Source organism: Pelophylax lessonae (assembly GCF_965119305.1).
Source record: "Pelophylax lessonae genome assembly, chromosome: 12".
NCBI lineage: Eukaryota > Metazoa > Chordata > Amphibia > Anura > Ranidae > Pelophylax > Pelophylax lessonae.
The window spans coordinates 172516381-172542077 of NC_138779.1; the positions used below are offsets into that span (position 1 = coordinate 172516381).

At 46.6% G+C, this 25697-nt stretch overlaps 1 protein-coding gene across 1 annotated transcript in view; it reads left to right on the forward strand.

Annotated features, from left to right (window-relative positions):
- The window catches only part of LOC309568693 (mediator of RNA polymerase II transcription subunit 25-like), a 201206-nt gene that overhangs the window by 67874 nt on the left and 107635 nt on the right, over positions 1-25697 (forward strand). The window contains exons 9-11 of the mRNA XM_082274434.1: positions 458-690; positions 3424-3561; positions 12538-12623. Of these exons, the coding sequence (XP_082130560.1) occupies positions 458-690; positions 3424-3561; positions 12538-12623 (457 nt within the window). The remainder of the gene's footprint in view (positions 1-457; positions 691-3423; positions 3562-12537; positions 12624-25697) is intronic.

Here is a 25697-nt window from a genome sequence, read left to right on the forward strand (position 1 = left end):
TAATATAATTGAGTAGGATCCAAGAAAGCTATTATAATTTATTGAATAATACGGCCTCCTTACATTATGCAAGTGTCTTGTAGGTTTGTGTCAGCTCTGTTTGTCACCGGAGCACTTTTAAAAAGCAGTAAAGGTAGCATTCACCAGAACATTCACTGTGGGTGAATCAGTCACTGTAATTTAAAACACATGCGCCCAAAGATTTACCTGTTGTTCAATTTTGCTGACAGTCACATTTGCTGCTTAAAATATTAGTGGTCGGCAACTTGGTGAAATAACCAGCCAGTAAAAATGATTCATTTGACTTTTATCCCCTATAGGCTTTGAATTCTATAATTGTTCTAATAACATTCCAAATTTGCAGTCTGAAATCATCAGTCTCTTATATCTACATTCATGATCTATATTTTGTTTTAAATTTGTGGCAATATTTTCTTTATCCTATTTGCTCTTCTAGTTCCTGGCCTTGGTGGTATGCAGCCTACTCCCACTGTTGGACCACCATTTAACCAGCCACCTGCTCCAGCTATGGCCCAAGGACAAGCTCCCAAGATGGTTGTCTCTACTGCATCTTTAATACCACCACCTTCTCAGCCCAGTCTGGTTTCTACAGTAACCACAGGGCCTGGACCAGCACAAGGACAGTTGCCACAACAGCCAACTCAGCAGCAGCCAGTCCCACCACAAATGGTATTGCTAACAATGCTTATGCTAAATTTAGATCTAATGTGTTTTCTTTAGGACACATTTTATCGTTTCTGAAATATAATTTCTGCAAAATTCAAGGGAGCCCTTGTAGCAGATTCCCTGTTGAATTTTTGAAAAGTCTTATTTTCAATATTTTGAATTGATAGTTTTTGTATAAGGCTAGGTTTCCACTAGTGCGGCTACGAAGTCGTGCTACTTCTAGCACGACTTCGTAGCAAAAGTAAACCGCGGCTTCAGTTAGACTTGTCCCTCATCTATAGAGGGAAGTCGCGCTCAAAAGTAGTACACGATTTACTTTTGAGGTCGCGGCAACTGAAGCCGCGGCAGTGGAAACGTGCCCCATTGAAAACAATGGGGTTTGACTTGCTGTGCGACTTGACATGTGTCAAGTCGCACCGCAAGTCGCACTAGTGGAAACCGAGCCTAAATGCATTATTTCTTAGGTAAGGTTTAGTCCCCGTTCACACTAAGGCGACCTGTGAGGCGACCTGGTCGCCTCACAGGTCGCCGTAGGTCGCCTCCCATAGGGAAGCTGCGGACCCGTTCTAATAGGAGCGACACAAGTCGCTCCGACTTAGAAAAAGGGTCCGGAGCTTCTTTGGGGCGACCAGGAGGCGACCGCCATAGACTTCAATGTTATGAAGTCCGTGGCGGCCGCTCCGAGGTCGCGGCGCGCTGCTCGCACCGCGACCTCGGAGGTCGCGGTGCGAAGTAGCGTTGCCCCTATGTGAACGGGGCCTTAAACTTTCCATGTGGGCAAATTTTTCCACCCCTCAATGTGTTATACCTGAGAAAACAACTTGACTTCTGTGATAAATTGGAAGTATTTGTGATCCATGGTTTTGGCAGATTTTGTAATCTCAACTTTGACTAATTTCCTTTCTGTTTTCTCAGCGGCTAGATCTAATGTTTGAAAGGGCTTACGACAAATTGTAGATCTCCGTCTCTCCTAGACTCTGTTGTCAAAGTTCCTGGAAGGCACACACAAAGTAGAGGCTAGTTGGTTTGCGAGGTCATCAGCTGGCATACCAAGGGGAAATTTACCTTGGCAGTATGTACTTACTGCTTGTAGACATTGTGTGCATTATGTGATTTGAACCCAGGACTGCAGTTTGTAAAGCCATAGTTCTAGTAGTTGTTCAGGCACTAAATTGTGATGTGAACATTAATCTGAAGTACTGCCTGGGCAACCTATATTTAGAGGTTTACCAGTTACAGCTGCCTTACCACTATGCTGTCATTCTCATTTTACAAAGTTCTTTTATTGCTCTACATTTTAAACTTCCTGAAATCCACAAAATGTTATACAAAGATTGCTGTACATGAATCACAATCCAAGAAAAACGAATGAATCCACCATGTTCAAGTAACATTATAATTTGTGATGTATTGGGGTGCGTAATGTAATATTCTTGCCATTTTAAAGACACTCCATTAAAATTCATAGTTTGTTTAATTAATAGGGGCACATGTCAGTATTACATAAACATTATTTTGAGCCGAATTCCTGGTCCCTTCTGCCTTGCATCAAAAAAAAAAAAAACTTCCATCCCCCAGTTTCTTGCCTAGGCAGCTGAGATCACATGGTCTTTTGCTATCAATCATTGCTGCAAAAATTCTGATGTTTTCAATCCTAACTCAAATAAGAGGGTAAAAAATGTATTTTCCATGTCCATAGAAATTTTGAATGTGGTTGCATTAATTAAAAAAAAGTTTGTAATATTTTAACACAGGACTACATAAATACTTCAGAAGTCTAAGAACAATTTAAAACGTTAGAAGCCAGTGAAGCCATATTGATATATAGTATGTAAAGTGACGAGTAAATTATCAGTGCTATATAAATACCTGAAATAAAAAATAACATGGTTTTAAATTTTGAACCGAATTTAGGATTCTGTGTGCCGTTAAAGGCTGTGAAGGGTTCTAGTCCTGTGCCCACCACTGTGAGTGCTGGCCAGGGAAGGAGCTCGGCTCCGGATGTTAACGTGTAACGAGAGATAAATCCCATGGGTTGCACATTAAAGCAAACCCGTAATAATGTTTACGGCAGTCTCAGCCTGGGCTCCAGCCAGGCCATGCTCCCAATTGGTTCTTCTCTGCCCCTCTGTGCTTAATCATGAGTTTAATCATGATAAATCCCCATGATTAAGCTCTAAAGGGTGGAGCAAAACACGTTGGGGGCGTGGCCGGGCTAGAGCCCAGGCTTAGACTGCCATACACTTTATTACAGCAGGTTTGCTTTAATGTGTGGCCCATGGGATATATCTCCTGTTACATTTTTTTAACTTGATTACAGATGATGGGTTACAGAAATAGCAGTCTCTACTTCATTCCAGTACGGAATGTCATGGCCTACAGCCATATCACACTGTAGGCCATGGAGTATGATTGTCAGTGATGATGGTGACATGACCCTGCAAGAGTCTTCCAAGAAATTAGTATAGTTGAGCTGCTTATATATGGTGGTCCAATCAATGGCCCAGTGATTTCTCAGTACATTGTACCATCCAAATTTGAGATTAACCCCAGAATCTGAAGATATAATAGGGCTGAGTGGTAATTGTTGCTAACTTTGTTTTGCTGTAGTCAGACTCTGTAAATTCTATTTTTTATCTAATTTATAAAAACGTTATACTTATTTCGCATTACAAGAAACGTTTACATGAATCATTATAAAAATTGTTCCCCTTTAAAAAAATCTGTTTCTAGCAGCCCGGAACAGGAGGACCAGGTGGCGTACCAGCACAGCAGCCTGCTGCACCGCAGATTGGCGCCCCACAGTTACCTGCCACACAACAATCTGTTGCTAACAAAATGCTTGCATGGAGTGGAGTTCTGGAGTGGCAAGAGGTAAGTTGTTTTAAAAAAAAAAAAAACCTTTAACTTGTTGGAAAAATAGCAGTAAGTTTCCCATCTTAACCGTACAGGTCACAGACTAGATATTCAGAGACACTGTGGTATTGGCTAGAACTTTCTGGTAACTAGACACTGGCAAAGCTTTGCAGGACAGCAAGCAAAGCAATGCAAAATTCTTTCTTGTAATAAAGGTGATGTACAGCCAAAGCACGTTTGGCTGTACATCTCCTACGGATCGTTTGTTTAGTTCGTTCTGCACTCCTGTGACCCGTTTTCAGCAGAGAGCCGTCTGAAGTCTGCTCTCTGCTGACGTCACAGATGTCGGTCCAGGCACCGTGTCATCACTACTACGGAGTCGGGTTCCGCCAGGTGCCTGAACAGGCACCCGGCTCAGTTTCGCAACAAGCCGCTGAGAGCCTGAGCTGACCACTCCCCACCCCTCCATAGCTCAGCGCTTCAATGAGTGAAGAAGCTGGCAAAGCAGAGAGCTGCCAGCTCCTCTGCTCGGGGAGCTGTTAGAACTGAGCAGTGTTCGATGGCTCGGTTCTCTGAGCAGAGGCGCCGGGGGACAGATGCAGCATCGGACCGATGCTGCACCCACTTAGGTAAGTATAAATGGGGGGAAAACATTAAAAGCCATACTTCTCTTTTAAAAGATGTATAAACTCCAGAGAGACATAATTTTGCCCCTATACAAAGAATTAGTAAGGCCCCATCTTGAATATGCAATTCAGTTTTAGGCACTAGTTCAGGAAAAGGTTATACCGTGTTCTGTCAGAAAACCCTACCTACATCATTTCCTGGTGCGGGTTCGTCATGGACCAGCTGTAGCTGCGTCACACGTCCTACTGCGCATGCGCAGAATAGGTAGGGAATTTTGATTACATAAGAGGTGAGGCACAAGTCCTACTGCGCATGAGCAGGCGCATGCGCACCAACGGGTCGGGCAGCGGCATCTCTTATAACAAACATACATCCGATCTCCATGGCCCACACACATGGGACAATCCTATTCCCTACTCACACGCGCACGCCCACTGTCTCATTGTCGGGTCGGCGCAGCGTAGGGCATGGAGATCGGATTGTCGGGTCGGTGCAGTGTCGGCTCGGCGCAGTGTTGGGTCAGCGCAGTGTGGGCCATGGAGATCAGATGGATGTTTGTTATAAGAGATGCCGCTGCTCGACCCGTTGGTGCGCATGCGCCTGCTCATGCGCAGTAGGACTTGTGCCTCACCTCTTACGATGTTATTAAAATTCCCTACCGATTCTGCGCATGCGTAGTAGGGCGTGTGACGCGGCTACAGCTGGTCCATGACGAATCCACAGCTGATCTCAACCGGAAATGACGTAGGTAGGGAAATCTGATGGGGTAGGGAAATCTGATAGAACACCGGAAACTGGAGAAATTGCAGAGAAGGGCAACCAAACTAATAGCAACACTGCCATCTATTGAAAGGATCCCTTTATAATGTACACTTCCTACCACCCTTTTGGCATGAAGAAATTTCTGCAACTATAACAGACGTTCTCAGACAACAAACGGCCTTCAAACAGCCTTCATTGTCCAGAGCACAAAAGCTCAACTCCTCCTCCACTCTCGTTGTCTCTGCTGGAGTTGGAATGTGAAATACCTTTTATAGAGGAAGGAAACATTTGGGGGAATGAAGAGGACACAGAGGTATTGTTAAAGGAGACCCCAATTTCTCACCACAAGCCTCTCAAACACCTGATGAAATAGCTTCATGCAATATTCTTGCAAATTTAGAAATGTTCACTTCTGCTTGGCAGAAAAGCTTTACCATGAAAAGATTTTCACCCCCCCCAGCCCCCCCCCCCAGAGTAATTTCTAATCTCTATGCAATTGCAAAAGAGTTCCCAAAAAAAGCTGTCTGTTCCTGTAGTAGACCATGCTGTCTCAGCCAGATTTGACACGCCTTGCAAAGGGTCTTTTACCCTCATAGGCCTAGCTCTGCAGCCGGCTACTGCTGCTGTTACTGTTTACCAGATCAGTTAATTGAACTAAAGCAATGAAAAACCAACAGGATCTTGTCTTCCAGGACTGACCCTTGGCAAAGCATGTGCATACCATCTCTTCTGCCTTACTCTTTTGTGTTGATACCCTAGAACAAGTCATGACACAGATTTCAAGAATGCTCTTATTTCTATCCATATGAGCAGAATTTGCATGGTTAAAAGCCTAGCCAGTTGAAGCTACTGGTAAATACTGCCTCACTCATGCCCTTAGGAAGAGGACGACTGTGTGGTGATGCACTTGATAAAAACTTAAAAGTTGTCATAGGAGGAAAGGTTTTTCTTTCACAGTGGATGGTTCTTAAACCCTTTTTCTTGGGGGCTTCCTCTCTGGTGGTTTCCAAGGAGTACAAAATAGAATGCAAAACTCTACCCCTCATCCTTTTCTTCTCAAGGAGGACAGGTTCAACGGATTCTATTCAAACCTGTTCATGTTAGAAAAACCCAGCTGGGGTTTTTGGCCTATACTCGGCCTAAAATCTATAAACAAATATCTTCACATTCCGAATGAAATCTGCAAAGCCGCTTATTGCCTCTCTGAGACAAGGGGAATACTTGGCATCAGTATACATCCAATATGCTTATCTAAATATTTTTTTTTCCTGCCTCATCAACACTTCACTTCGAAGTAGGGACAAACACTTTAAATTTGTCACTTTGTCATTTGGCCTTTCCTCTACACCCAAAGTATTCACAAAGGGCTTGCATCTCTTCTTGCCCTGTTTAGGGGCATTCAGGTCACAGGGTGCCTAGAAGGCCTTTTTCTGAAGGACTCTTTTCCCTCTTAACTGTCTGTAAACATCTAAAGAACAATTCAGATGCTTCATGTCTTTGGTTGGGTAATCGCCACCAGCGACGGGGTGATCAGCTGTTGGGGGGGGGGCTGTACCTGGTGGGTGCTCCTGCCAGGGCCCCCCCCCCTTCCTGCATGGGCCGTTTTCAGAGGCGTAGAGATATCCCTCCTGGGTCCCTGGGAGCCTCGTGGTGCCACCATTTTCTTGTAGCCTGTGTGCTCAACGCACGGCGGCCATTTTGCAGTGGTTTGCCATTGAAAATAGTGGCAGCCTTGACCGTGGAGCCTCTCTTTGCTGAGGATCGATTAGGAACTTGCGACTGGGTGGTGCTGCCTGAGTGGTGGGGGTGTCCCTTAGCGGTGGTTTTTTTTTTTTTTTTACACCTTTTTTGATGGCTCCCCCCTGGTGACTCATGGAGTCATTGGAGCACCTTTCCCCACCCGATCCCCTTTGAGCTGCGAGACCCTCCGGGTCCCAACCATCCATTGATGCACTGACGGCGGTTCTGGAGTCCTTTATGTCCCGGGTGGAGGTGGTTTTTGGGTGATGGGCTAGCAAAAATCACCCCTCGCCTTCCCCTGCCTCATTTGTCTCTTCATATCCTGAATGTGATTTGGCAGCCGCAGACGTGGGTCTCTGCTGGGTTTGCAACCACATGCCCTGAGTTCTCCGATAGTAAGGATGATTCCTCCACTCCTGTAGCCGCACACGAAAAGGCGCTGGTGGATGCACTGATTGTATCTGTGCGTGAGACCTTAAAAATGGAGGACGCATCTGAAGCTGCGACAAAGGCGTCGGGTCCCTTTGGCACTCGCAAGCCATCCAGAGCGCAAAGGTGTTTTCTGTCCCCTCCTATTTTGACAGAATTGTCGCTAAAGAGGGTGAACGACTAAAATGTCCCCTTGTGGTCCCAAAGTGATTTGCCATGCAGTTACCCCTATGAGGAGTCCCTTCTTAAAAAGTGGACTGTTCACCGGAGGTGGACTCTCCGATCTCCAGATTGAACAAGGTAGCCATGATTCCGGTTGAAGAGTCCCCGGCCTTTAAGGACCTGTTGTGACCCGCAATCTGTACACTGTGACGGGTTCGGCACTGAGGCCGGTATTTACCATTGCATTGGTGTTGCAAACTCTGACCTAGTGTGCTAAGCTTTTACGCCGTGGCCTGGTGGGGGATGCGGCTCCCCTAGTCGCCAGACTCTTTCAGCAGTGGTCCTTCGGTGTATTTTTTCGCTCAAATGCTGGTCTGCCTTGACTGATCTTCCTTTTTAAGGAGTTCGCCTGTTTGGAGCTACCCTGGATGACATCATTAAGGGTCTCACGGGGAGGAGTACCTTTTCTTCCGCAGTCGTAGACTTGGGCCATCTTTCTTGGCACATACAAAGTTTTTTGGTCCCCCAGGGGCGACTGACGAGATCAAAGCCTTTCAGGGCCGCCTCTGGTGGATCCAAGCGAACTTGGTCTGGCAAGTCGAGAGCTCCAGACCTGCGGACAAGGCTCCTTCAGCATGAAGTTGCGCCCTCACCTGTATCAGGGGTGGGGGGACATCTTTTCTGGTTTCCAGGCCCATGGACTTCCCTGGTATAAGACAAGTGGGTCCACGAAGTCATACAGTCTGGCTACAAGATCGAGTTTTGTTCTTACCCTCCGGAAAGGTTCTTTCCTTCCAACTTGCACCTGTCCCCGGACTGCTTACAGGGTCTTTTTTGGGCGGTGCAAGACTTGTTCCTTCAAGGGGTGATTGTCCCAGTTCCGACATCGAAACGATTTCAGGGGTTTTACTCAAACCTGTTTCCAGTTTCCAGGAAGGAAGGCAAGGTGCATCCAATTCTGGACCTCAAAGCGATGAACTGCTTTGTGCGGATGCACAAGTTCAGAATGGAGTCTGTTCGCACGGTGGTGGCATCCCTGCATCAGGGGGGAATTTTCTTGCCTCTATTAACATCAAGGATGCTTACCTTCACATTCCAATATGTGGCAGTCACAAGCGCTTCCTCCGCTTTGCCGTGGGAGAGGAGCATTATCAGTTTGTGGCCTACCCTTTGGTCTCGCCTCTGCTAATCGGGTCTTTACAAAGTATTAGCCCCGGTGCTAGCATTGTTACGCCAATGGCGGATCGCGGTACTGGGCTACTTGGATGACCTATTTCTGCGAGTAGAGTCTCCTACTGCTCTGGTGGAAAAACCTAATCACCATACAAACTCTGAGGGAGTTGGGTTGGATTCTGAATTTTTAGAAGTCTGCTCTGGTTCCGTCCACAAAGCTGGACTATCTGGATCTGACTCTGGACTCGGCCTTAGTCAGAGTGCTCCTTCCTTTGGAAAAACTCCAGAAACTGCAGGTTATAGTTCATCTCCTGAAGAAAAGGAAACGGGGAAATTCCCCAGCAAAAGGAGTTCTATTTAGGAGGAAGGGGACAAAGGCACATTGCGGTATATTAAAAAATACTTCATTGTTGCAAAAATGTAAAAACTCTGAACATCAAAACCATAACATAAGCAGACTACACATAAAGGTTAAAAATGACAACATTGCCTTTTAAAAAGCACCTAACCCCAAGCATACAAACACCAAATAGATACAGTGAATGTAATGAGAACAGGTGAAGTTCACATATACTAATCTGGCTCCGGCAAGCTGCAGGTAACATGAGTGGTGTCAGCTGTGCATCAGCTGTACAGACAGCAGGAGAGAAAATCAAATTTTTCCAACATTCCCTTTGCCTAGAATACTTAGCCTCATTCTGGAAATAGCCCAGGCAAAAATATTTTCCTCCTGAAAACAAAATCCTCTCTAAAAATTTCATGCTCAGATTTTAAGGACAAAGACCTCTCTCTGAGATTCTCTGAAATTTCTGGGCCCTTGTGGTATTGATCGGAGCAGCTAATTTTGCTAGAATGTCTGAGACGTTCACCTGGGGTGCTTAAGCGGCTGCTAGACTTTACCCTTTTGGGTAGTCTCTGGTACAGAGGACTGTTCTGCCTTTGGTGGACATACGGTCTCTAGGCTGCATGGAACTACCTTTGTTCAGGTGGAGGAATCCCCGTCCTTTAAGGACTTGGGGGATAGGATTGCGCGGGCTGTGGTCCGCGATCTGTTCTCCCTGGCTGGGTATGTACTGGGAACAGTGTTCATGTTTGCCCTTGCCACGCAGACTCTGCCTGTTGGGCGGAGTTCCAATGCCGTGACTTGGTGCGGGGCAAGTCCCTCCTGCCCTGCGGAAGCTGTTGGACCAGCTGGCACAGGGGCTACAATTTGTTTGTGATGTTGCACTGTATGAGGCTCCTTTGTATGGGTCACCTGTCGGTTTCGGCGATGGTTGTCCGGCATATACTTGACCTGACTGTTGGTCTACGGTCAAACTTCTAAGAAGGCCTTAATTGATCTCCCCTTTCAGGGGGATCGCCTGTTTGGCTCTGACCTGGATGACATTATATAAGGGTCTCACGGGGGGCAGAGTGCTTTTCTTCTACAGGCTAACAAGGGTAAGGGCCTTCATCACAGACGGGGTTCCTCCCTTTCGGCTCACAAACAGTTTCTTCGTTCCTTGGGGACAGTCGATGTGGCAAAGTCCTTTCAAGACTACTTCGGGTGGTTCCAAACGTCCCTGGTCTGGCAAACAAGAGATTTGTTTTTTTTCCAGACCTGTTGACAAGGCCTACTCGTTCAACAAGCTGGACCTACTGGCCCTTTGATGGTTCCGTACGGATCAAAAATTCAAGATGGTATTGGTTCGCACGATGGTGGTTTCCCTATATCAGGGGGATTCCTGGCCTCAATAGACATCAAGATGCCTACCTTCACATCCCGTTGTGTTCAGGACACCAACGGGTTCTCCGTTTTTGCCATGGGAAAGGATCTCTTTCAGTTTGGGGCATTACCCCTTGGTCTTGCTTCTGCTCCTTGGGTCTTCACAAAGGTGTTTGCTCCGGTCCTGGCGCTGTTATGGCAGCGGGCGGTATCGGTCCTGGTTTCCTGGCCGATCTGCTTCTCCGTGTGGTGTCCCCCTACGATGCTGACAATGAAGTTGAAAGTCACAATGAGAACTCTGGAGGAGTTCAGATGGGTTCTGAACCTTCAGAAGTTAACCCTGGTCCCTTCCACGGTCTATCTGGGCCTGACTTTGGACTCGTCGGGGTGTTTTCTCCCGGGGAAAAAACTCTTGGAACTTCAGACTGCGGTTCAAAAGTTACTGTCCCACCCATGGTCATCCCTTCGGACCTGCATGCGAGTTCTGGGACTGATGGTGTCGTCTTTCGAGGCAGTCCCTTTCGCTCAATCCCTCTTGGGGATCCCCCAGATAGCAATCCTTCTCGATGGGACTAGAATCCAAACTCTCTGAACTTTCGGAGCCGGCTGACCAGGGAGTCTTGATCTGGAATCCTTCCTCCCCTTTTTACTGGACAATTGTCACCGCGGAAGCAAGCTTGACCGGGTGGGGAGGAGTCCTCGGCAGGTTCTCTGCTTCAGGAGTATGGTCCCTGGAGGATCCAGGTTACTGATCAATCTCCTGGGGCTGAGAGCGATCTAGCTTTGCTTAGTTCACTGGATCGGGCACCTGCTGCTGTCCGGTGCACATTCATTAGACTACGCCACAACCGCGGCTTCTGTCATTCACCAAGGGGGCACCAAAGGTGTTCTCGCGGCCTTTGAAGTGACAATTCTTCGCTGGGCAGAGCACCTTGTTCCAGCTCTCTCCGCTGTTCCCTTTCCAGGTGTGGAAACATTGACAGGTAGATTGCCTCAGTCAACAGGCCTTGGATGCAGGGGAATGGTCTCTCCATCCGGAGGTTTTTTCAGCAGTTGTGCCCTCGTTGTGGGTACTTCAGACGTGGACCTGTTGGCGTCGCATCTACTGGATAATGCTAAGGTTGTGGCCTGCTCCAGGGACCCTCTGGCGGGTGCAATGGTAGCACCATGGGTTCTGTCAGAAGCAAGAACATTCGCTAAGTTCAACCTGAACGATGCCGAGAAGTTTAGCGTGGTCATCTGCGCAAGGCTGACGTCGGCATGGTCATGTGAGTGCGCTCACAGATGGGCCAAGGTCCGTATCAGCTGCTGTCTGCCTTTCCTCCTCTCAAGTTGCTGCCAAGAATTCTTCGCAGGATCGAGGCGGAAGGGATTCTGGTCTTTGTCGTGGCTCCGGACTGGCCTCGCTGAGCTTGGTACGCTGACCTGGTCAGGCTAGCCACAGACGCTCGGGCGCCTGGTGCTTCCTGTGCTTTTCCCCATACAGGCATCTGTGCTTCAGGTTGCAAGACGTCTACCTGGTCATCTGTTCACACCTTTACCAGATTTTATGACGTGGATATGCTGCCATCTGCAGATACCTCTTTTTGGCCGCAAAGTTTTTGCTGGCTGTCTGGAGACCTTTTGGCCTTCCTTGAGGGTGTTTACTGTTTGTTTCAGGTGGGCCTCATCTTTTGCTCTGAGTCCTACGTTGCCTAGTTGGCTATGTTTAGCCTTGGGGACTTAATCTTTTCTGGTGTTCCCACCCCTCATTTTATGGCACTGTTTTGGGATGTCCCTACTGATATGGATCAGAGAACTGCGTCTGTCAATGAACGATAGAGAAAACTGGATTTTTGACTTGCCATAAAATCCTTTTCTCTTAAGTTCATTGCCAGACGCAGTACCCGCCCCTCTATTTTGAGTTGGGTTGATGTTACTTTCTGACACTGCTTTGATACAAAACTGACATCCTATGCAGGAAGAGAGAGGGTGTACCCTCCGGGACTGCCCATAGGCATAGCCAGAACTTTTTTTATGCCTCCTGTAGGGGACAGTATAACCCTACTGATATGGATCAGAGAACTGCGTCCGTCAATGAACTTAAGAGAAAAGGATTTTACGGTAAGTCAAAAATCCAGTTATCTTGAAGTAAAGGGCACTCTGTTCCTGTGTTACTCTGCATTGCTTGTTAAAAGACTTAGGAGGGGTTGGGTAATGGGGGACACCCAGGGGGCATATCCTGCAAAGCTTTAAAAGTTTCCAATTACCTGGAGGTACCAGCCTGTAGCCCAGGGTCTATAAATAGCCAGCCTTTGACCTTACCTGCAAATTTCATATATTTGATTACAGTAAACTCAAAATTCCTCGTTTCTAAAGCTCCTCATTTTACATTTTATATTTCTGTTCCTATTTAGAAACCTAAGCCAGCCTCTGTAGACACCAATGCCAAGCTGACACGCTCCCTCCCTTGCCAAGTGTATGTCAACCCTGGAGAAAACCTGTAAGTAATGTGACTCTACTAACCTTTTGCCACATTAACAACTTGCCTACTGGGTACTTGTACCCCCTTCCTGCCCAAGCCAATTTTCAGCTTTCAGCACTGTCAATCTTTGACAATTGCCCGGACATGCTACTCTGTACCCATATGAAATTTTTATAATTTTGTTTTCACACAGAGCTTTATTTTGGTCATATTTAATCACCACTAGGTTCTTTTTTTTTTTTTGCTAAATAAAAAAAAAAAGAATGAAAATTTTGAGAGAGAGTTTATCTTTCGTTCATTGACAGACACAGCTCTCCATATTCAGAACCGTAAGGTTATTTTGTCCTCTACAGGAGTCCTAGGGTGGCATACATCCCCCTCTCTGCTATAGGCCTTCAGTTTTATTCTACCTAGTCAGGAGTAAAGATCTAGGGATCCCTGGTCCTGGCATTTTTCTTTTTACATGGAATTCTTTCTCCTGTTTTTTTCTTGCGATATCTACAATCAACTGCACGGCTGAGTGATGGGCTGGATATCTAGATCCAGTGGCCCCCCCCCCCTACTGAATCTAGATATTCAGTGGGATTTCCCTCCAGTCTGGCCAATGAGCACGTGCAAATCAGAGCTCTGCTCTAGGTTGGCCACGAGAGCCCAGCTGGACGAGGGCTGGCCTGCGAGTTAAACGCTTAGCGAGGTTGCATACGACCAGTTCTCGGCCTGAGTTGCAGCGTTCCTCCTGGCCGACAGCCCTCCATTTTGATAGTGCGGAGGTTCTGTCTGGAGTGGTGCCCGCCTGGTTCCTGGTATGGTGAAAAGCGGTCTCCCCTCTTCCCTGGATGTTTGGGGTGGACGTGGGCCCCTTCCTGGGATGGTGAGACTTGCGGGTTCCCCCCCCCCAGACCCCCCCTTTAAGTGGTTCCTGGTGGCCATCTTAGTAACACCCTCCCCCTGGGTAGCGCAGTGGGTTGGCAGCTGGTAGGGGATAGTGTGCTGCACTGTACTTGTGGTTCGGGGGAGACCTCTCATGGTGGCTGTTGCTAGGGGTCCCTCCTTGGTCCCTGGGAGCCTCGTGGATGCCACGTCGGCACCATTTCTTTGGGGCCTGTGTGATTCTTATGACCAGAGGTCATGTTTGGTTGGTCCGGCGGCCATGTTTGGTTGGTCCGGCGGCCATGTTTGGTTGGTCCGGCGTACATTAGGAACGGAGGCCATGACATTGGAGCCTCTGGGTGGCGATTTTGGCTGTGGGAGCTCCTCCTTTTCCCCTGGTGTTGACTCCTGGGTTTTCTTTTCCCTTGGACACAGCACATGGACACTGAGCTATCTCAGGTGCAGACTAGTACTACACTGGTGGGGTGGTGAGTTTGGTGGGATCTCTCCCCCTCTCTGCTGCAGGTTGTAGGGTACTGGTGCCCTGTTGGTGGTACCGGTGCGTTGGGGGTGTCCCATAGTGGTGCTAGACCCTTTTTGTGGTGGGTTCGCCCCTTCTACTTTATGGAGCATCTGGAGCATGTTTCCCCATCTAACCCCCTCTCGGAGGCAGCAGGTCCCAGCCATCCACTGATGCACTGACGGTGGTTCTGAGTCCTTTGTCGCCCAGGTGGAGGTGGCCTTTGGACTTGCAAAATAACACCCTCCCCTGCCTCATCTGTCTCGTCAGATCCTGTATCTGACTTTGCCGCCGCGGACGTGGCCCACCCTCCGGGGTTTGTAGCCATGCTTTCTGATCTGTCAGATAGTGAGGATGATTCCTCCACACCCGTAGCTGCGCACGAGAAAGCGCTAGTTGACACACTAAATACATCTGTGCGGAAGACTTTAAAAATGGAGGATGCAGCTGAGACTGCGGCGGAGGGGACTGTTCACTTTGGCACCTACGAGTTTTTTCGCCTGGCAAAAGTGTTTCCTTATCCCTCCTATTTTGACAAGTTTGTCTATATAGATTGGAAGCGTCCAAAATGCCCCTTTGTGTTTCTTAAACGCTTTGCTGTGAGGTACCCCTTTGAAGGGTTACTTCTAAAGAAGTGGACTTTCCCACCAATTGTGGACCCCCCTGTCTCCAGGTTGACCAAGGCAACCATAATTCCAGTAGAGGAATCTCCAGCTTATAAAGATCTGGCTGACAAGAAAGCGTGGTCTGTGGCCCGCAATATGTTCGCTATTGCTGTTTCGGCGCTGAGGCCAGTCCTGGCCATTGCCCTGGTGTCGCAAACACTGACTAAGTGGGCTAAACTTTTGCACCGTGACCTAGAGGGTGAGCAGATTCCCTCTACCTTTTGCTAAGCTGGCGGACCATTTGGTCCAGGGGCTACAGTTTCTGTGATGCCTCTTTGGATGCGGCTCCCCGATTTTCTAAGCTGTCTGTTTAGGTAGTGCTGCTTAGGCGTGTGGTGTTAGTCTGCGGACCAGACTTCTATAAAAGCTCTGACTGATTTACCCTTTCAAGGTGATTGCTTGGGGCTAACATTTGATGATATCATTAGATGTCTCACAGCGGGGAAGAGTACTTTTCTTCCAGAGTCTGGGAAGGGTAAAGAACCTTGTCGCAGATGTGGCCCGTGTTTCTCAGCTCACAAAAAGTTTTTTCGTCCCTTCGGGTCCACTGACGAGGGTTCAAAACCTTTCAAGGCTTCCTCGGGAGGTTCTAAGCAGCCCTGGTCTGGCAAGCCGAGAGCGAGATTCTCTAGACCCGCGGACAAGGCTCCTTCAGAATGAATGTGCGCCCTCACCCATGCCTGGAGTGGGGGGGATATCTTTGCTGGTTTCTGGGCCCGTGGACCTCCTTGGTAAATGACAAATGGGTCAACAAAGTGATACTGTCCGTTTACAAGATAGTTTCATTCTTGCCCTTCGGAAAGGTTCTTTCCCTCCAATGTACATCTGTCCCCAGACAGATTGCAAGCTCTCTTCGAGGCGGTGCAAGACCTGTTGCTTCAGGGTGTGATTGACCCAGTTCCGGTATAGGAACGGTTTAAAGGCTTTTATTCTAACCTGTTCATGGTCCCAAAGGACGGCAATGTACGTCCGATTCTGGACCTTAAGGCCTTGAACTGCTTTGTGCAGGTACAGAAATTCAGAATGGAGTCCATTCGCATAGTGGTGGCATCCATACATCGGGAGGATTTTCTTGCCTCTATCGACATCAAGGATGCTTACCTGCAGTGTTGGTCCCAGTTCTGGTGTTGCTACTTCAGCGGGGGATTGCAGTTCTGGGCTACCTGGTTGATCTCCTCTTACGAGCAGAGTTTTCTGCCGCCTTGATGGACGCTGTGGAGATCACTATGTAGACCCTGAAGGAGTTTAGTTGGCTTCTAAATTACCAGAAGTCTGCTCTGATTCAATCCAGAAAATTGGATTATCTGGGTCTGACTCTGGATTCAGCTCTAGCCAGAGTGTTCCTTCCTCTGGACAAACTCCAGAAGTTGCATGCTGCGATTCATCTCCTGCTGTCCAGCAGATGGTCATCCCTCAGGACTTGCATGCGTGTGCTGGGCCTGATGGTATCTACCTTCAAGTTGGTTGTTTGCACAGTTTCATACAAGGTCCCTTCAAAACGAGATCCTGGTGAAATGGGCCAAGTGTCCCAGGTTTCTGAACAATTGGATTCAGCTGAGCTGGGAAACCAAGGGGTCCCTGGTCTGGTGGCTTCGTTTTCCAGTTCTTTTGCCCTCCTTTCTCCCCTTGTATTGGACAGTGGTCACCACGGATGCCAGTCTGTCTGGGTGGGGAGGTGTCCTGGGACTGAGCTAAGCTCAGGGTTGTTGAACACTGAAGGAGTCAAGACTACAATGTCTTGGAACTTCGGTCAATTAGGCTGTGCCTGAATCCCTGGACGAATTGACTCTGAGGGCTCTCGTGCAGATCATGTCAGACAATGCCACGGCGGTGGCTTGTGTCAATCGCCAGGGGTGAACAAAGTGTGTGTTGGCAGCCTTGGATGTAGCCGGCGGGCAGCACGCTGCGTTCCGGCACTCTCCGCCATACGCATTCCAGGAGGGAAAAACTGGCATGCGGACTATCCCAGTCGGCAGGCGTCTGACCAAGGGGAGTGGTGCCTTCATCTGGACATGTTTCATCTGATATGTCACCTGTGGGGCACCCGAGGTGGATCTGTTGGCATCTCGACTCAACCGAAATGTAGCGAGGTTTGTGGCAAGGTCATGGGATCCTCTGGCGGACGTCACAGATGCTTTGGTGGCCCCGTGGGACCAGTATCGCCTGATCTGCACCTTCCCTACTTTTAAGCTTCTGCCACGGTGCTGGTTTAAGGCTGAAGGGATTCCAGTTCTAGTGACCCCAGACTGGCCTCGACAGCCTTGGTACGCTAACCTGGTGTGATTGGTTGCCGACTTCCCTTGAATACTGCCTCTCAGGGAGGATCTGCTGTCCTAAGGGCCGATCTTCTATCCTGCTTACATTCGCTGGCTTTGACGGCCTGGCTTGTGTAAAAGCCAGGTGCTGAGGGATAGAGGTTTGCCTGGGTCGGTGATTCTGACACTGGCGCACTCTACCGGGGTGTTTTGTGCTTCTTGGGCCCTCCGCCATCAGGCGCCAGTGGCGCAGGTTTGCAAGGCAGCCACTTGGCCATCGGTGCACACTTTCACTAAATTCTGCAAAGTGGCATCTGCTGATGCTTCCTTTGGCCACAAGGTTTTGCAGGCTGCTGTTTAGCGGGTCTGTTCCCCCTTTGTGGTGTATTGTTCAGGTCGGACTCCAGTTTTTTTGTTGAGCTCCTTTTTTTCCTGGTTCGCTATTGTTTAGCCTTGGGATTTTTTGTTGTCCCACCCCTTATGTTTGGCACTGCTTGGGAACGTCCCTATGGTTCTGAATATTGAGAGCGGTGTCCATCAATGAAGGAAAGAGAAAATAGGGTTTTTGACCTACCGTAAAATCCATTTCTCTAAATTCATTGACGGACACAGCACCCACCCCTCTATGGAGTTTTGATACTTGACACTGTTACTAAACTGAAGGCCTATAGCAAAGAGGGGGGTGTATACCACCTAGGACTGCCCATAGGCATAGCCAAGTCTTTTTTTCTGCCTATTGTCCTACTCCTGTAGGGAGCAATATAACCCTATGGTGCTGAATATGGAGAGCTGTGTCCGTCAATGAACTCAGAAAAATGGCTTTTACGGTAAGTACAAAAATCCTATTTTTTCATAGTTTGTTATAAAATTTTGCAAACAAGTAATTTTTCTCCTTCACTGATGTGTGCTGATGAGGCTGCACTGGTGGGCACTGATGAGGCGTTGGTGGGCACTAATGACAAGGCACTGATAAGGCTCCACTGATGGGCACTGGTAGGCGGCACTGTCAGCAAGTGGTCAGTAATGCATCATTTCCCTCCAGCAAGAGATCCAGCATTTGAGTTAGTGTTTTGAGCATATTGAAATTCCCTCATTTGAGATCCCATCATACAGTAAAATTGAGAGCTACCACCTCCTGCAAGTCCAGTGTTTTCTCGGGAGAGAGCTACAATTGCATGTTTTGTTAACGTGTCAGCAGCTAGTGAAAATGTTATTTGAAATTCAAATAAGGTTTCTTTCTCATTCATTGAGGGACACATGAAGTCTATAACTTTTAGGTTTCACTGCCGCACACAAAAGGACTGGACACTGGCAAAAAAAGAAAAAGTAGGCCAGCTCAGGATAACTTTTCTAATATTAGCATTCCTCGTTTTTTGCAAGTTTCCTAGGAGGATGGAAATATCTTTTCTAGCTCTGGCGTTTTAAAGACTAACCTAATTTTTGCTAGCACTTTTTTCTTAATCATTGAATTTTTTTATACCTATCATGAGTGTTCTCTACTTTGCTGTGGGAGCTTGTCTTTTTGATTGATTGCAGCTTCCCAGCCTACTGGATACTGCAGTACTGGACGTTGGGAGAATTGGCTCAGCGCTTGCCCTGTTCCCGAAGACTCATTCAGTGAGTTAGCCAGTCAGGCTAAGCACCAGTAGCTACCTCATTTGCATAGATTACTGGGTGCCTATTAAGCGCTTCCCATCCATAGGACATCCCTGTACATCCCCGGATTTCAGTGGTTATTCTAGAGCCATGGCCGCAGCAGCAGTTATGATCTCAATATCTTTTCTGCAGGCGATACTCTTTATTGTAAAAGTGATCTTTTGGAGCGAAGAGAAGATTTACATGGGGTTCTCTTATGTAGCGTTCCCTGTGACTCCATGGGATCAAAATATGGTTCTCTCTGCGCTTTAGAAACCTCAATTTTAACCCATAATTACCATTAATCGCTCTACTCTTTCCCACAAGGTAGTGTTCCTTGTATTGATCACTTCTGCAAGGCTAATGTCCTATTGGCTGCTTTACCCTGAAGGGAAACCATTTCTGGTTTTACAGAGATCGGGTGGTAGTGAGGCCTAGGACTTTCTTCTTGACGAAAGTAGTTTCTGCCTTTTACCTAAACCAAGATATTGTTCTTTCCTGTCTCAGTCTATCTCCAGTTCATCAAAAGAAAATTTCTGTCTGTTTGGATGTGGTTCAGGCTTTCAGTCTATCAACCACTGCTTCTTTCCGAAAGATGGATTCCTCTTTTGTCATCCTGAATGGTCCTAGGAATGGTTCTTAATGTTATTAATCTTATTGTTATTCTTACTAGGAATGGTTCTTATAACTGCTTCTTATTCCACCATTCTAGGTGGGTAACACGAATCAGCATGCTTTTTTTTTTTTTTTTTTTTTTTTTTATATACTGCCTTTCTTGGTCTTTTACACATTGGCAGATACTTTTGGTATTGATTGGTCTTTAGAAAGCATAACTCAGAAGTCCTACGCTATGTAAGAAAATGGGGGGGGTGAATACAGACAAATAATATCAGTTATTAATCCACGCCCACTTCTCACCATTCTTTTTAGGGGTAGGTCCGAAATGAAACACACAACACAAACTGTAGGCAAAAAGATTGTACCAAGAATAAATCTGAACTGCTTTGTTACAGATAAGGAAATGTTACTTAAATCAATACTTTAAAGATAAACGTTACAGACTCATTAAAGGGGCTGTAAAGTCAGAAGTTTTTTTTTTATCTTAATGCATTCTGTGCATTAAGATAAAAAAAAAAACCTGTGTGCATCAGCCATCTAACACTTAACAGAGGTCCCTTCCAGTCCAGCGATGTACAGGAGTGTCTTAGTCTTCCGAGATTCTCCCTCTTGATTGGCTGAGACACCGTCATTGGCTGCCACTATTGTCAATGTCAGCTAGCCAATCAGGGGAGTGATGGGGCGGGGCTCCATGTCTGAATGGACACAGTGACCTGTGACTCGCTCGGGTGCCCGCATTGCAAGCTTCTTGTTGTGGGGACACTGAACAGGAGGGAGGGGTCAGGATCACAGAAGAGGGACCTCAGAAGAGGAGGATCCGGGCTGCTCTGTTCAAATCCACTGCAACAGAACAGAGCAGGTAAGTATAACATGTTTGTTATTTTTATAGGAAAAAAACAAGACTTTACAATGGCTTTAACAGCGGCACCTGATGCTAGCAAATATTACAATAACCTAACTAATATGTGGAATGAAGTTAGTAAATTAACAATACCATTGTCTATAGCACCAACTGGTGTTCTGATCATAAAACCGTTTAGACAAGCAAACAAACAACCGGATAAACCAGGAAGAAGATTCCCCCAATGTCAACCAAGTGGTTATAATGCAGACACTAGACTTAATGGTAGTTAAAACATATATTTATTTTCAAAAAGTATAAAAGTATCCGATACTAGTGAAAACCATACTCTGCTCAAAACCACTATCCCTGCCCACCCATAAACAGTGTCACTTTTAAATACATCCAGACAGGCTTGTGTATGGAGAGGGTGTCTTGGCGCCTCAACTAAACATCAGCCTTGCTGCATACATAGGCCGCGGGGCAAAAGTGTACTATGACCGGTCACCTGATGCTGCGATCAGCCCTTCCGTACAGGGACTATTAGATGGATATGTTGTCCATGGGGGTCATAAATCAACTGGTGGATTCTCACAATTATAGGGTTGAAGATAAACCTGTCCAGGTATAGCATGTGCATGAATGTCACTAGTTAGGAAAGCGAGCTATCTTACCCCATCCAGTAGATCATCCGGTTGTCATACTCAGGGACTAATTGATCATTAAACATACCGGATATGAGGTTCGTCTTAGCTCCAGCTTCCTTCGACAGTATATCGGACATATGTCCATTGATGTATGCTCGTGCTGGTACTGTACCGGTACGTTGGCTTTACGCCGTGCTTCTGGGTCGCTCTTCTTGCTCATCCGTATCACGGTCTGCGTAAAACAAAGATTATCATTGGAGTTTGTTATAGACCTCCCAGTATTATTGAGGAGGTGGAGACTCAGCTCAAGGTGACCCTTGATAACGTCACCGGAAGTGACGAAATGCTTGGGGACGTCTGATTACACTGCACTACGGATTACGTCTTTTCCGGGTTCCGGGTGGAACGCAGGTGCCGGAACGTGGAAGCGGCGTTCCCCGAGGACCACGGCTGTCTCTGAATGCCCATTTTTATCGTCTATATTGTAAGTGTTACTCTTTAAATAAATTACCTTTACATGATGTACTTCCACCATGGAGTCCCTTTTGTTTACATGACGTACTTGAGCCCAGCATCTTGTAGCAGAGGAGGACGGTCCATCCCTGGTTGAAGGCACACAGAGGGCATCTATTCTTATCCTGTCCCATTAAGGCTCTTATTGACCCTCTATAACTTGAGGGTCTACCATCTCTGGTAAGAGGCTTGACTCACTGGGTGATCTGTGTGTATGGGGAAGGCATTCACAAGTTTAAAGCAAGATCCTTCCGTTTTTTCCAATCCATTGGATAGTGTTTGTGGACTGTTTGTTGCTCATCAACAGTGTTGTTGGGACTCCTAAATGCACAATTTATTTGCACTATATTGCTATTTTGCACAATTTATATGATATTGGTGTATCGCTGATTTAGTTTATTTTATTTAATTATCTTATATTATTATTATTTATTATTATACAGGATTTATATAGCGCCAACAGTTTGCGCAGCGCGTAACAAAATGAGGGCAGACATTACAGTTACACTACAATTTGGAACAAAAGGAATCAGAGGGCCCTGCTCGTTAGAGCTTACAATCTAAAAATATAAGCCACTGTATGGGGCTTATTCCTCTCTTTTTTGTATACGTATTTAATTTAAGGTGGCACTTAGCGATAAGTGAACAATTAAGAAATTAATTATCCACCGATTTCACTTGAATGCTATCAAATCAAATTTTTTAGGGCTATATTTAATGATTTATGTGAATTAATTTCTCACTGGAGAGCACAGCTTTTATATATAATTTATCCTCTTATTGTTTGTGTGTTCCCACGTTCACGCTGCTGCTCCCAATCCTTGTATCTTCCATTCACTGGGGATTATTTGGATTTATTTTGCTTTAATTTCATTGCGCAGGACGGTTGGTGCTTAACATCAATCATTCCTCTTAAAAACTTTTAATGAAGTATCGAATAACACTTACATTGCGAATTTCACAAAACAAGCGTGTAACAAGATAAAGGCATATGGCTGTATCACCTAAAGGTACCAAGATGGCCGAGGGTCACGTAATATCCCCTGCACACGTTGCGTCCTGTGTGGGACTTCATCAGCGGGGTTAGGGAAACACATTCAGACCCGGCTTATATTGCCAAAGCTCCACCTACATGCTGATTATAGCATCCATGATTGCCATGAGGACGCGCTTCTTCCTGACCTAAGAGGGGAGGCTTAGCAGTTGGCGGATCATTCTTTAATTAATAACAATAAACTAGACATTTAATAAAGGTTTACAAACATATAACTCTATAAGGTGAAACAACACAGTGCAACAGTGTTAGTCCCGGTTCACACTTCTGCGATGCGGGAAAGCTGCGAATATACAGCGGGTTCCCGCATCGCATCCGCACCCCTGGCAGTTCACACTGCCATATGCGAAACGCAGGAGGTGTCAAAAAGTTGACGACACCCCCATCTGAGATCGCATATCACAGTGCGATCTGCAAGTTCACACAGAATCGGATCGCACTAGTTTGAACCACCATGCGATCCGATTCTGCTGCGGATAAAAAAAGGGTCACGTGCGAGTTTAGTGCGATTGCGGTGCGAATTCAGCCATACAAAGTGTATGGCTGAAATTTGCACCGCACAGAGATCGCATGTAAATTAGGAGCAGTGCGCTCCGAATTACATGCGATCTCCGCAATCGCACAAATGTGAACCGGCACTAATAGATAATAAAATTAAAAACGAGGGGAAGGAATCCTCATATTTTTCAAAACCATCAGATAGCACTCAAGGGTTCAGATAAATACATACTATTTAATAGTGCTTTCTCACAGCTATATATTACTGGTATAGGGGCCCAACAATTTCTTCATAGAGATAGCATATTAAATGTGTTAGTAATATACGGATGGAAATGGGAAAAAATAAATGAACAATCACCAGCTACCACAGCCATCCTGATAAACTCACCATATTTGACAGGCTACACCTTGTACACATGATACCAATAAATGCCCATGTAATAGCTCATAATGGTCACAATATCACAACTGGTACATAAAAAATAAAAGCAACAGTAAATGCACAATTAGGGATAATAAATTGATAAACAATAATAATGTAAACATATCCAAAAAAAAAAAATTAACCTAAAAAAAAATATATATAAAAAAAACTTGTAACACTCATCTGTCAGAAATAAAGCAATTTAAATCGAAGTCCACATTGAGCCCCAATTAAGTGTAAAACCTAGGTGAAACAGCCATACACCTTTATCTTGTTACACGCTTGTTTTGTGAAATCCGCAATGTACAGTGCCTTGCGAAAGTATTCGGCCCCCTTGAACTTTGTGACCTTTTGCCACATTTCAGGCTTCAAACATAAAGATATAAAACTGTAATTTTTTGTGAAGAATCAACAACAAGTGGGACACAATCATAAAGTTGAACGAAATTTATTGGATATTTCAAACTTTGTTAACAAATAAAAAACTGAAAAATTGGGCGTGCAAAATTATTCAGCCCCTTTACGTTCAGTGCAGCAAACTCTTTTCAGAAGTTCAATGAGGATCTCTGAATGATCCAATGTTGACCTTAATGACTAATGATGATAAATAGAATCCACCTGTGTGTAATCAAGTCTCCGTATAAATGCACCTGCACTGAGATAGTCTCAGAGGTCCGTTTAAAGCGCAGAGAGAGCATCATGAAGAACAAGGAACACACCAGGCAGGTCCGAGATACTGTTGTGGAGAAGTTTAAAGCCAGATTTGGATACAAAAAGATTTCCCAAGCTTTAACCACTTTACGTCCGCTTACATGGACACTACTGCGGCAGTGTGGCACGATCCCGTCCAGCGACGTAGACCTACGTCGGGCGCGATCACGGCTCCCTGAGCACACTCCCGCGCTGCGGGTGACGATTCGGTAGGGAACCGATTAGTCACCAGATACTGACCAATGATTTTTGGTCAGTGTCTGGCGATCGGTCCCAGCCGGGGGGGGGGGGGGGGGAGTGGCGGGCTGCGCAAACTTTTTTTGAGCGGGGGCTGATCGTCATGGTGGGGTCCCTAGCGGGGTCCCCCCTTACTTTCCATATGTACCTGGTGGTCCTCAGAGTCCTAGGTGCTGCGTGTAGCCACCATTGTGTTGTGGATGGCTGCTGAATATATCAAAGGGGTTAATGTATGCCTGTTGGTGCTTACTGACTGGGGTGGGAGGTTCTGTGACAGGCACAGAGAGATCGAGGTTTCAGCTTAGATGAAACTCCTTATCTCTCCCTGCCTGTGTGACAGAAAACTTGCCTGCTTTGTTTACATAAGCAGGCGGGTCTTCTGTCAGTTTCTGACGATTGCAGGAGGCCGGCGGCAGTTTCCGCCACTCCTCCCGCGGCCCGCCTCCTGCTGTGTTTAAACACGAGCTACGTGAATTTGCTGCAGTGTATCTGCGGTGGGCGGTCGGCAAGACGTTAATGTCTAAGCCACTGGCAACAAAAATTGGGCCCAATTAGCCATTTTCCCTCCCCGGTGTCATGTGACTCGTTAGTGTTACAAGGTCTCCGGTGTGAATAGGGAGCAGCGGTTTAACATGACAGGTTCCGAACAGTCCTCGTCATGGTCGACCAAAGAAGTTGAGTGCACATGCTCCACGTCATATCCAGAGGTCCTCTTTGGGAAAAAGACGTATGATGGCTGCCAGTATTACGCCGCAGACTGCATCAAATTGGTCTGCAGGGCTGTGATCCCAGAAGGAAGCCTCTTCTAAAGATGATGCACAAGAAAGCCCGCAAATAGTTTGCTGAAGACAAGCAAACTAAGGACATGGAATACTGGAACCATGTCTTGTCTAATGAGACCAAGATAAACTTATTTGGTTCAGATGGTGTCAAGCGTGTGTGGAGGCAACCAGGTGAGGAGTACAAAGACAAGTGTGTCTTGCCTACAGTCAAGTATGGTGGTTGGGAGTGTCATGGTCTGGGGCTGCATGAGTGCTGCCAGCACTGCGGAGTTACAGTTCATTGAGGGAACCATAAATGCCAACATCTACTGTGACATACCGAAGCAGAGCATGATTCCCCTCCCTTCGGAGACTGGGCTGCAGGGCAGTATTCCAACATAACGACCTCAAGCACACCTCCAAGACGACCATTGCGTCGCTAAAGAAGCTGAGGGTAAAGGTGATGGACTGGTCAAGCATGTCTGCAGACCTAAGCCTTATTGAGCATCTGTGGGGCATGCTCAAACAGAAGGTGGAGGAGCTCAAGGTCTCTTAACATCCACCAGCTCCGTGATGTCGTCATGGGGGAGTGGAAGGGAACTCCTGTGGCAACCTGTGAAGCTCTGTTGAACTCCATGCCCAAGAGGGTTAAGGCAGTGTTGGAAAAAAAAAATTGTGGCCACACAAAATATTGACACTTTGGGCCCAATTTGTACATTTTTCACTTAGGGGTGTACTCACTTTTCTTGCCAGCGGTTTAGACTTTAATGGCTGTGTTGAGTTATTTTGAGGGGACAGCAGATTTACACTGTTATACAAGCTGTACACTCACTACTTTAC